Source organism: Centruroides sculpturatus, unplaced genomic scaffold (assembly GCF_000671375.1).
Source record: "Centruroides sculpturatus isolate CEXI.00-Female unplaced genomic scaffold, Cexi_2.0 scaffold1420, whole genome shotgun sequence".
In the NCBI taxonomy this organism is placed as follows: Eukaryota; Metazoa; Arthropoda; class Arachnida; order Scorpiones; family Buthidae; genus Centruroides; species Centruroides sculpturatus.
The window spans coordinates 67,158-79,269 of NW_019385553.1; the positions used below are offsets into that span (position 1 = coordinate 67,158).

At 30.1% G+C, this 12,112-nt stretch overlaps 2 protein-coding genes across 2 annotated transcripts in view; both read right to left on the bottom strand.

Moving 5' to 3' along the window:
- The window catches only part of LOC111640074 (CUB and sushi domain-containing protein 3-like), a 32,759-nt gene extending 22,201 nt beyond the window's left edge, over positions 1-10,558 (bottom strand). Inside the window, exons 1-2 of the mRNA XM_023386075.1 lie at positions 10,440-10,558; positions 1,966-2,024 (exon numbers count right to left, since the gene is read on the bottom strand). Coding sequence (XP_023241843.1) covers positions 1,966-2,014 — 49 coding nt within the window. The 5' untranslated portion in view covers positions 2,015-2,024; positions 10,440-10,558. The remainder of the gene's footprint in view (positions 1-1,965; positions 2,025-10,439) is intronic.
- Positions 5,700-12,112, bottom strand: part of LOC111640078 (C4b-binding protein beta chain-like) — a 51,957-nt gene continuing 45,544 nt past the window's right edge. Inside the window, exons 4-5 of the mRNA XM_023386079.1 lie at positions 10,440-10,557; positions 5,700-5,838 (exon numbers count right to left, since the gene is read on the bottom strand). Coding sequence (XP_023241847.1) covers positions 5,700-5,838; positions 10,440-10,557 — 257 coding nt within the window. The remainder of the gene's footprint in view (positions 5,839-10,439; positions 10,558-12,112) is intronic.

Genomic DNA, 12,112 nt, shown 5'->3' on the forward strand with positions numbered 1-12,112 from the left:
GTGTTTGCAGTCAGTATGAAAAGTGCACTTTGGGGCAAGATGGTGGGTGCAAGATGGGGTACCCCATCTTGCCCAAGGTTGGCCATGAATTCTGCTGTTGGCTAGAGGCACTGCAATATAGTGCAGTGAACTAGTTTTAAATTCGTTGTCATTGATAATTCTATATCATTTTTCGAATATATAAAATAATAAGTTTAAAAATGATATTTTTATTGAAAATGAAATATTCCACTTTTAAATCATATCTAACTGTAATAAATTTATACAGTATATACTGTATTATTTTATTATGTTTTTATGTTTTATTTTATTCGTGAAAACATTTTTTTTAAATTTAAATACTATCTTAACAAGAAATAAAATGTGAAATAAAAATTCTTTTTCACCGAAAAAATATCGTCTGCTTACAAAATAGCGAAACTGAGCATGCGCGAAGTGACAGTATCGTCTGGTAAAGTAAATAAGAATAAGTTCAAACTTTTATATTTATTTATTCGGAAAATAATAATAAATGTAGCCGCTGTGAAAATGGACACATAGTTCTTGTGCCAATATTGAAGAAAACGACAGTTTAACCATTTTAATTTATTTTCCTTGTATATAAAAATAATATTCCCATCTTATCCCACGGGTGGGGCAAGATGGTGCATTTACATATAATTTTAAAATATTAAATTTTCGTGTTTTTAAAAACGTTTTTCAAAAATTAAATTTTGTATTAAAATATTTCCAAATGTTGTACTTGCTGGGAGAAAAAAAATTATTGTTCTCATTAAAATGGTTGGCATCTTATGACTTTTCAAACCTTAACGTCCTCATCCTGCCTCACCTTCCCCTACCTACCCTTTATCTCCCCACCACTCGATCTTTAACCACCAAAATTTAATAGCGTCAATCCCCCTAATAAACAAACCTCCCTGCAAAATTTCAGAAATTTTCGACAAAAAGCACAGGAATTATTAAGAAAATCTGGGGGTTATTTTTTGTTCGATCGCCATACTTTCCCTCTGTTATATATAACAGAGAAAAAAGTACGGGAAAATAATTCTGTGGTGATCCACCCGAACCACACCTAAATCCCACTCTCTCTTAACTTAAGCCCTAGCAAGCGTTAACATAACATTGCAGTTTCATTATTGTAAATACACAGGTCAATAAATGTACACTTTGGTTAATAACACTATTGTTTATATCACCCTCACCCAACCCAATTTCACCAATCCCCACCCAATTAAAGCTATAGCAACACCAGACACACGCAGCTATTCTTCAACTCTTTAAAGAATATTGTACTCTTTCCACTATATCATATAATTTACGAGATTATCAAAGGTTTATATTAATTTAATGATAAAATATTTACGTTTATTATTAATTATAATGTATTACAGTATATTAATTTTTAAATATTACAGGGTAGTCGGAAGGTTTTAGTTAGGCTTTATTTTGTGCATTCCAAATACAACGGCTGATCCAGGAGTAAATCTCCGGAGACAATCGTCTTTATCCAGAGCTGTAGCCTTGAGGCTCAAGCCTATATGGGGAGACCGTAACCAGAATATATATAATAAGATTATAACTGTAGAATGTAGGATCTCTGCCTCCAATGCCTTGGATCCGCCCCTGTATAGTTATGAGTATAAATGGTAAATAAGTTAGCTTTTACGATGCTTAATTGACTTTTTGGCCATCCTGTATTATAGAGGGATAAATAAAAATTTTACTTAGTATATTATAAAATTTAAATAATTTATACAATTATTTAAATCTTATAAATTAAAAATAGCAAACTACTGAATAAAGTTTTGATTTTTCATCCCGTACAGCATTCTGATTACGGAAATTTAATTGTAAATTTATGTGATAAACATGTTTGAATGAAACGAATGAACTCTTAATCGATTATTTATATAAATGAAGACTTTTTGTCGATTATAAATTACGTTTTATGAAAATGATACTTACCACAATACGGAAGTTCACCAGACCATTTACCATCAGCTCCACAAGTCATGCTGCTTTGGCTAGATAAATATAATTTTAAAAAAATGAATATCAATGTCTTAGGTAAATGAATAATTAGTTATTTTTATGTAGCGTGTTATATTATTTTTATTGCAGAATTTTATCTACTTTGATAGCTTATTAAATTTGGCATAAAATGGCTTCAAAATTCTTCTTATTACTATTACCTTAGACGAAGTGAATCAAGTTGAAGGAAAGGTTATTCACTCGAGCATTGATACGTAACGCAAAGTGCTGCATAATTTTACGATCAAACTGTATAATGTGATAAAAGGGTGTAACACTTCCTTTTTTCCATTTATCTCATTCAATCTTTAATTATAATTTTAAGTATATTTTTTTTAAACTTTCAACAGTAAAAACGAGAATAAAATCAAAATTACATCATCTAATCATAATGTATAATAAGTTATTTAAAAAATTAAAGTTAAAATAACTTATTTATCTGTTTTTAATAACGCTCAAATAGTATAAACTCACATTAATTCGTTAAAAATAGGGCCTGACCAATTTTATACGTGATGACGTAACAGGAGACACTACCACAAGAGGGACAAGGTATTTCACGTTATATATAAACTATACAAAAGGAATAGATCAATTTTTACTGCTGTGGTGTGGTAGAGCCTGGATACAGTTAAAAGGTAGCATTGAGAGGACAAGGTCAAATGGCCCCACATTTATGGGGCCTCAGAGACTTATTACAAATCATTTATTCTGTCATCTTTCTTGTGTATTAAGAATATTTTTTGGTAAATGTATTTCTTATTTATTTCGTCAAATTTTAACAATTAAAAGTCAAATAATAGGGGGGAAAACAAGAAAATTTGTTCACACAAAACGAAATACAGTCGACCCCTCTATAACACTATTGATTTTTCCGTTTTATATGAATTTCATGTTGTATGAGTCACTTAGATTTTACAAATACGTGAGCCGTTCACAAACCGGCATACGTATTTGTAAAAGCTAAGTGACTCGTACAACATGGAATTCATATAAAACGGAAAAATCAACAGTGTTACAGGGGGGTCGACTGTACGATCAACTGACTTTTGGGCCATCCTTATTGAAGATTAAGTCCAAAGTTATTTGTGATGGTAATGATGATAATTCAAAGTACATAAACTTAAACAGTAAACCGACTTTCGGGCCATCTTTTATATTTTTCTGTTAGATTTTTTAAAGTAAAAATTGAAAAAAAATCATATAAATTAGATTGCTTTCATCTTCATACTTTGATGCTTCGACTTTGAATATAATAATAAATATCAGTGAGAGAGATCTAGGAAAATGTTTCTTAGAACAAGATGTTACTTAATATATATTCTCTTATACAATCGTATATTCTTCATGAATATCAATAGGAAAATTATCCATCCATACATGAAAGAATTTAGATACAGATTCCTTTGTTCACTGTTTCTCAGCACATAATATCGATAGTTTATCTCGAGAGCAATGTACTTCATTGGTGTGTGAAAATGGAAATAATATCAAAAGAAATAGATTCGAATAAATAAAATAAATTATAGGAAGAGAAGTCGGGAATGTATAATAGTTTCTACATAAAGTCTATTATGTATTTTTATAGACGAGTTATAGTGAACAGCAGATTTATGATCATTGCTCTTCATTTTTTAATCCTCAAATGTATTGCACGGTACTCGTAAATTTGGAGTAATCGTATTTATAAAATAAAAAAGTACGGCTATTATTATTCGAATGTAAAAGAAGCTAAACTAAGTATAATGAGTGATATTAAAAACACAGCTTAAATTGTATTAAGTTGCAATCTAATAAAAATTTTCTTCTTCTTCTCTAGAACTTTTCTCAATACAGTCAGTTTCTTCATTCGAAAAGGTGAACTTTAGATATGGAAAAAATGTTCTAAAATGTTCGATGTGGGTATATAAATAGAGTAACCAAAGAGCATTTCATTACAATATGAATCTTTTGAAAGAACAGATTCGCATGCTGTTGTTCTATCACTTCAAAAATGGCCAAAACGTAACCTCACGATCTCATCTGCAAGTCATTTGACGAGGACACAGTCAACAGGCACACCTACTACAATTAGTTCAAGAAATTGAAGGATACAGATTTCTGGTTTGAACTTCATCCAGGCATCAATTCCATCATTGATGACGACGTTTTCTTGCAACTAATAGATGATAATCCATGGTTGACCACCAGAGAGTTAGCATAACAACTTGAATGTTCCGTGATTAAAGAACTTCATTTAAAACCTGACAAAGTCCGATACCATCACGACAACACGCCGGCACATACAGCAAAGATGGAGAAGTTGACCAGTCTGGGTTGGAAATTTCTTAAAGCCCAGAACAATATTGCCAATATACAGTTCAAAGACACCAGTCATGATCAAGGGATTGAAAGTTTGCAACAAAGGTAGCGAGATATGACTGATATTGATGTTGATTATCTACAACAGGTGTGGCCAAACTTTTATCCCTTAGGGGCTACTTTATTGGTAAAATATAGTCTGAGGGCGACTATGAATATGGGCAAACAATTTTAGGATTTTTATATGCGCATGCGTTAACGTTTATTTGCATTGTTCATCGGGATAAATACAAACAGTATGGGTACGTTGCACAGACAGTCTATTATTGTAAGAATAAATTATCGAATTAAGATTTTTAATTTAAGTGAAAGTAAATTGTTCAACTTTAGCTTCGCGGGCTACTTTCAAAACCTTTGCGGTCGACCGGTCGACCGCGGTCTACGTGTTGGCCATCCCTGATCTACAAGATTGAACTGTAATCATTGTTGAGTTAATTGTCAATAAAGTTTTGTTTTTTCAAAATGTCTAAATTTCACCTCTATATTCTGATAAAAAGATACAAAATATTCTATTTTTAATGATAAAGAAAAGATAATTTGGAAGTTTTTATTGAATAAGGACATGAATTTTAATTAGCTTTCCGGTACACTACGTTTGCTAATCAAGATGCAAAGAAAGAATTTGATAGTGATTAAAAAGTTAAGAAATACATTTACTTTTTTAAATTTTTTTACAAAAACAGGTTTAATCTTAACCTTATTTTTAGAGAAAACATTTAGTTCTTTAACAAGGTCAAAAAAGTAAAATATCGTTTTTTAATCCTTTCGTAAGACAATTTTCACTCGGGGCCATTGCATAAATTTTATATTTAATATATTTTTTACTATTTTTTGTTCTTTTAATGAATTAGACTAAACTTACTAAGTTTATGAGTTGATTATTATGCAATCCACTTAGACTATAGGTTAATTAATTAACTGTACTTTAGCGGGAATGATTAATTAATTAATTCGAAAACAGCTTAAGATATATAAATAAGTTCTAGTGCCTCTCAATAAGCCCACTTACTAAGTGATTTCTTCACAATTTTTCTCCTTAAGGAAGTGGCTGAGTGGATTAACCACTGAATACTGGTCGTGAGTTTGCACCTCACTAACGGGATGGTCCTATGGAGTTTTACAGATTTCTTTACGTGTCTAAGACCTAAATAGGAGCCAGTTTTCCAAAGACCGGGAGGCATCTCCCTTGGCAGACTGCCTGTGTTGCATTGCCATATTCCATCAAACCAATCTAAACCTTATGGGCGGGGTTGACTCACAATGGGATCACTCAGCTCGGGCGAGTGATGAAGAACGACACCCTGAAGTTATGGGGAGAAGTCTGAGACAGATTCGAATCCGATTTTCCCATGATTTTTTGCGGTGGATCCGGGTTTGAATCCGATAAGATGAAGTTCTCCACCCAACAACTTGGTAGAAGGGAACCAACCAAATTCTACTGTTTGACTTTTAAAATTCAAAAATAAATTAAATTAATTATTAAAATATTATTGAAAGAAAACAGTTACTCAGAAACTTCTTTACAACTTACTATAATTGGATAGATGTAAACTATAAGCAAATGACACTAGAAACGGTAATTAAATTATATAAAATAACTAATTTATTAATTGTGATTAAAAATGTATAAAATTTATATTATTATTTCTAAATAAATAATAAATAAATGTCTTATCAGTCGCTTTAAACAGAGCTTAAATCCTGTTATAAATTCCTGTATACAAATAGGTTTCTGCTTATAATCCAACACATCCCGTTCTGCAATTTAAAATTTGTCGTGATTCCATATTATATCTGTCACGACATCAGGGATACGTTTAAGCATAGAATTAGGAGTTATTACTTCGAGCGGAGACAAAAAATACATAAAAAATAAAACGAAAATTACATCAAATCTATTCTAATTACATGCTTAGAAAACAAAAGGATTTGACACGAACATGAGAATATCCCTTATAATTTTACAAATAAGGTAGCCCCCGCATAACGCGATAAAAAACTGCGAAACATCCCCTTATAATGAGAAACGTATCACTCACATTGTTTGGGGTTTACTGTGTATGATTTCATACGTCAAATTCTTACTAAGTTATTGTGTATATATAATTTCTGTACTTTTTAAAAAGAATAAATTCTAGTTATGGGCTCTCTAACGCACTTTCAATGGTCAAATGTAATATATTTCTTTTAAAAATACAGTCAAACTTCGATATAACGTCGTCTTAAAGTCTCTTAGTAAATCACTAATAAATACTGAACGAATTTCCTCCATAAATAATAAATAGAAACTCATTGTGTGAATTACTAAATATACGATTTCGAACTGAAAACAGTAGCATTATTACCAAAATCACGTGATTTTAAAAATCCCAAACTCAAACTTGAGTGTAGATCTCATTACTAACTTATATGTAATTCTTATCGCATGAGATGCTTTAATTTAGCGGCACACTCGATTTAGTGTCACTTTCATTACGAACAAATGATGACGTTGAATCGAAGTTTGATTGTATTAAGCACATTAACAAGTCTACTCTGTTACTGTACTTTACGATAGCAAAAGACTGGAAATGCTAATACAACAAAATTTCTGTTTATAATCTTGTAGTAAGTATTGCAATACAGTAAAAACAGTATATAGGCAGATATACGAGCACATATACACATTGTATGCACAAGAATAAACATAACCTATATGTATGTGTATGTAAATTGATTTATTACAAGAATGTCATTAATTACCTCATAAGTGTGCATTCATTTTTACTGTTTTTATATTAAAATGACTCTCACTGTAATTATTAATAAAGGCATTGATTAAAATAAAGGAATAATTCAATAATTTCGATATAATATTCATAAATTTTAAATAGTAGCGGATGTGGCTGTTCTATACGATTTCAGTTCTTGGAAAAATAAAATAAATTTTAAAAAATCCAGCAACGAGATGCGTAACTTTCCAGGCAAAAAGTTAAAATTGTCTGTGGCGCCATCTGTTATAAAAAGTTTTTACTAAATTATCTTATTATAAAATAGCAAAAAAATTTAGTTTTGAGTTTAAAAAAAAAATTGTAAGTGCTAATAACGAGTAAAATATTCATTAGGCTAAGTCCGAACCCACTAGAGATATAACGTACGATTCCTTCTATCTATTTACTCCTTTAACCTTTAACCATCAAAATTTAACAGCATCAATGCCTCTAATATATAAACCTCCCTGCAAAATTTCAGAAATTTTCGACAAAAGACACAGGAGTTATGAAACTTCAAAGTGGGTGAACAAAGTTGTGCCCCTCACACACACTAATATCCATACATATAGAGGGAAAAAACCCAATTTTTTGCATTTCTCGACGTTAGATTAATTAAACAATAAGGAATTCTTATTATATTACTTGTAAGCAATAAAGTAGGAATCTCCTAAATCTTTGTAAACAAATTTCGCTGACAAACAATACACAAGTATTACGCAATATACACAAATAGATACGCACAGAAATAGCAATATGTGCAAAGTATATCGTATATTACTACACATACAAGTATCCTAATATATGAATTCAGTCTCTGTATTATACGCACACATCAATCATTTAATAATCTATTTTTTAAATTTGTTTTAAATTTATATATATTATGACATTCTAAAAAATCGTTTATGCAAATTTTTCTTTCGATATTATATTGTCACTTTTTAACAATAAAATGGGAATTTTACTTGCTTTTTAAAGTAAAATTTCTCTTTCTTTTAATGAAAAGTTAAGAGAAATGAAATAAAATAATAAGTTTATATCAAAAAAATATCTGCCATTATATGTGTTACATTATTAATAAATTAATAAAACGTATACTTTTATTGTCTGAAATAATAATTTTTTTTTTTTTACTTTTTTGGATTCAGGGGGTCGCAAAACGTCGAGATTTTAAAAGACCAGGAGGGTCAACTATGACACGATTACAATATTTTCCCCTCTGTAACAACAGCTGGGGAAAGTAATAATGCTTCTTATCTTACGAATAATCCGTTATTTTATAAATATAAGAAATTCTTTTGTATGTACATTTATGATATTTTACTGATAAACTTCTAAGAAAAGTCGTGTCAAATTATCAAGAAATACAAAAAGAAACAATGAGAAAAGATACAAAAAGTAATTATTCGACTAATTAATAATCAATACTGTATTTTAGACTTATAAGAAGCTTCTAGAGATGAATTATCCTTGCTGTTGTCTTAAATTGTAATATACAAGAAGTCCCACAATAAATTTAACAATAATAAATTTAAAAGAGGGTGGCCTTAAGCGAAGTCCTGTTTTGCTATGTGTATATCCGGCCCCATTTATAAATTCGATACAAGCAATACACCCCAAAACACTGCTCCAAAGTATATTTAATATTTCTTATATATTGATGGTAATTTTATACTGAGAGTTTACACTTGTAAGATCATCCACATTTGAGAAAATTAAAATTCTGGAAAAAATATTGAAATTCTACGTATCTATTGAATTTTTATTGACATTTTATATTTCATTTTAAATATAATTTTGTTTTAATAAAACATTATTATAAGCTAGTCCTTCTTACATCCATTTTTGATTGAATGATCATGGCTCATAATAATAATATTATTATTATTCTATTATTTTAAATAATTCAAACATGAGATTATTTTTTATTCAAATGAATAATTGTTCACTTATAAAAAAAAATTAAGAGCAACTGAAATGCATTCTTCTTAAGCATTGGGGAAATTCTCAAGTTGTTGCATTGATTCTAAATGAAGGATATTCATAAAAATTTCTTTTGAAAGCAATTTATTGATTTATTTTCTAAGAATAAATCGTGTCAAATTATCCGAAAAATACGGTAATAAATGTTATAAAAGCGTAGACAAAAGAATCTTTTCTATTTATAGAATAATGAATTCTTTGAAAGATACGCAAGTTATCTTTAGAATGGTAATGTTTCTAAGAACTCTTATAGAAAATAAAATAATTTTAATTAAATTTTACTTCAATTTTAATATATTTAATTCTGAAATAACTATAATTAATAAATTGAAGATAATTCCTATGATCTGATTGAGCCCACAATGGGTATAATCCGTATAAAAATAAGGTCCTCTTAGTATCCACAGAGCAGAAAGAGCCAGAAATAAAAAGACAAATTTAAAAGATGATTATCATTAAATTAAGATTATAAAAGCTATTAAGATTATCATTGTCCTTTTATCGGCTCCTTCTCTCATTCACTCGACTCCAGTTAATCCCGGCTGAATGGATAACATCATTGAATACTAGTAAGAGTGCCACGTGGCCAACCCGTTCGCCCCCCCCCCGGCCAACGGGCTGGCCACGTGAAGTTTTCCGGGTTTTCTTCACGTTTGTAACAGGGGCCAGTTTCCCATATAAAGTCCTCCCAGTAGACTTTCCCCTCGATAGGTCGCCCACGTGTCGCGTTGTCGAATACCAACAAACAAACAAACCAGTTTATCCCACAGGTTCTTGATTAGATTAAAATCTAGAATCTGCTCTAATTAATATACTTTGTTATTTTGGATTCTGATATCATAAAACTGATATATTACAATACATAACACGGTATGGAGTATTGTTTCATTAATAAGAATATGGGTTATTCTTAAAGTGCGGCCTTATGGTAGGAACAGATGGATGTCAACAACGTGTAGGTAGACCTTGGCCTTCAGGAATTTTCGAAACCATCAATGATCCAAGGACAAAATCGTGAAAAACTATTTTAGATCGTCGTTTTCAGATATTAACGACAAAATAATTCACCTAATTAACAGGTGAGAATATTTTGTAATGGAAATTATAAGCCCTGATCCAATCATTTGCTAAATTCGTGATTTGGTTCCATCCCATATTATCCACCCCTTTATGATCCCGTCCGAACTTATAATGGTCACGATAAAGGCCCTTTGAGGCCCACAAAATAGAAAAAAAATTCAAAAGAAAAAGAACAATTTTGGTATGTTTATATCAATAATTAGAAAATAATTTTAAATATATTATACTCACCCAAATAATTGATAGCCATCATCACACGTATAAGTAGCAGCGGTCCCTGCTGTTATATTTTCGTTAGAAAGTGCCACCGTCGCGTATAATGGTATCGCAGGTTGTGGACAAATTTGAGCTTGAAAGAAAAAATAATAATAATAATAATTAAAATATAAATTCTTTTATTTATCAATAAAATAAAATTTTAAAAGTTATAATTTCTAATATAATTTAAAATCTTCATTTGCATTAACATAATGACAGCTGTAAAGGAGGTCAAGGTGTACCACTTAACATTAAGCGATGTCTTAAGGTTAAATACGTGAAGCTTGTGAAATAATTAGAATTCCTAAATTTAATTTTATATTTCTTGAAATAACAAGCATTATTTCACTTATGTTTATTAAAGTAAATTTAAATTTTCTTAAATATTTTATGTTTACGATGTTGTACAGATTGTACAGAATAATATTTTTATTAACAGATCCATACAGGCATTTCGCTGTATTGATGATCTGTATATTATCGAAGAAAATCAGTATCAGAACAACTTCGTTAAGGCCCGGGACATAAAGAGACCTCAAAGTTTATTTATTTGTGTAAAACAATTGATATGAAAGCGATAATAATTGAAAATTTTTCCGGTGAAAGATGAAAAATCTGTTTTATTTTATTTTATTAATTTTACTGTATAATTTTCATAATTTTTGAATAAGGATGAGGTCCCACACTTGTGTCTAACTCGTGCCCCATCTCACCTCTCTCAAAGCTGATTCAATAGAGCAAATAGAAACGATAGTAAGGTCCTTATAGAAGACGCAAACCTATATTCACCCACAGTACCACTGTGAATGAAAGTAAATTTTTAAATGTTGTGTATACATATGTATAAGTGCATTTGTCACATTCAAATCTTTATCCTTGATTGAGTTTTTCTTCGTTTATTTATTTATAAAGGTAAGGGGACCAGGACACCTGTACCCTTGGTTATGCTAATAACTTGATTGTTATTTATTTAAAAATAAGTTCAGCATATTGAATGGAAAGTTCATAACAAAAATATTGTAAAATTACATCATAATCACTTGCTTGTTTAACAGTTATCAACAAACATTGAATTACAATATTAATATATTGTACTGTATATATTTTTCTAACACGTCCTTCATTGCTATTGTCGTACCTAATTGTTAGGGGAAGGAATGGAGATTACATTACAATTTATTAACCTATATTTATTGTTTTATTGAGACATTGTATATAAAATTATTAATTTATATTTAAAATCGTACAAAAGTTTCCTATTGATTTTAATTTTATATTTTACATTCACAACTGAATTTACACCTAAGCTAAATACAGGATACAACTTAGGGCCTAGTTCCGTCTTTAAGAAAAAATTATGTGATATCTACTATAACTATATATACTACTACTACTATATACACATGTGACGTTTCCTTATTACATAAGACTATTCATGTATAATTTTGGTCTTATTAATAGCGAAGACCTCTTCAATATTGTAGCTTGGCACACTATTCGATAGAATAGCAGAGTCACTTTTAACTAGGATCCACTATACCAGGGGTAGGAATTAGCGGCTCGCGAGCCGCATGCGGCTCTTCGGACATGAACTCCAATTTCACCTCTCCTCATTTCACCACAGCCTTATAACTTATGAATTTATG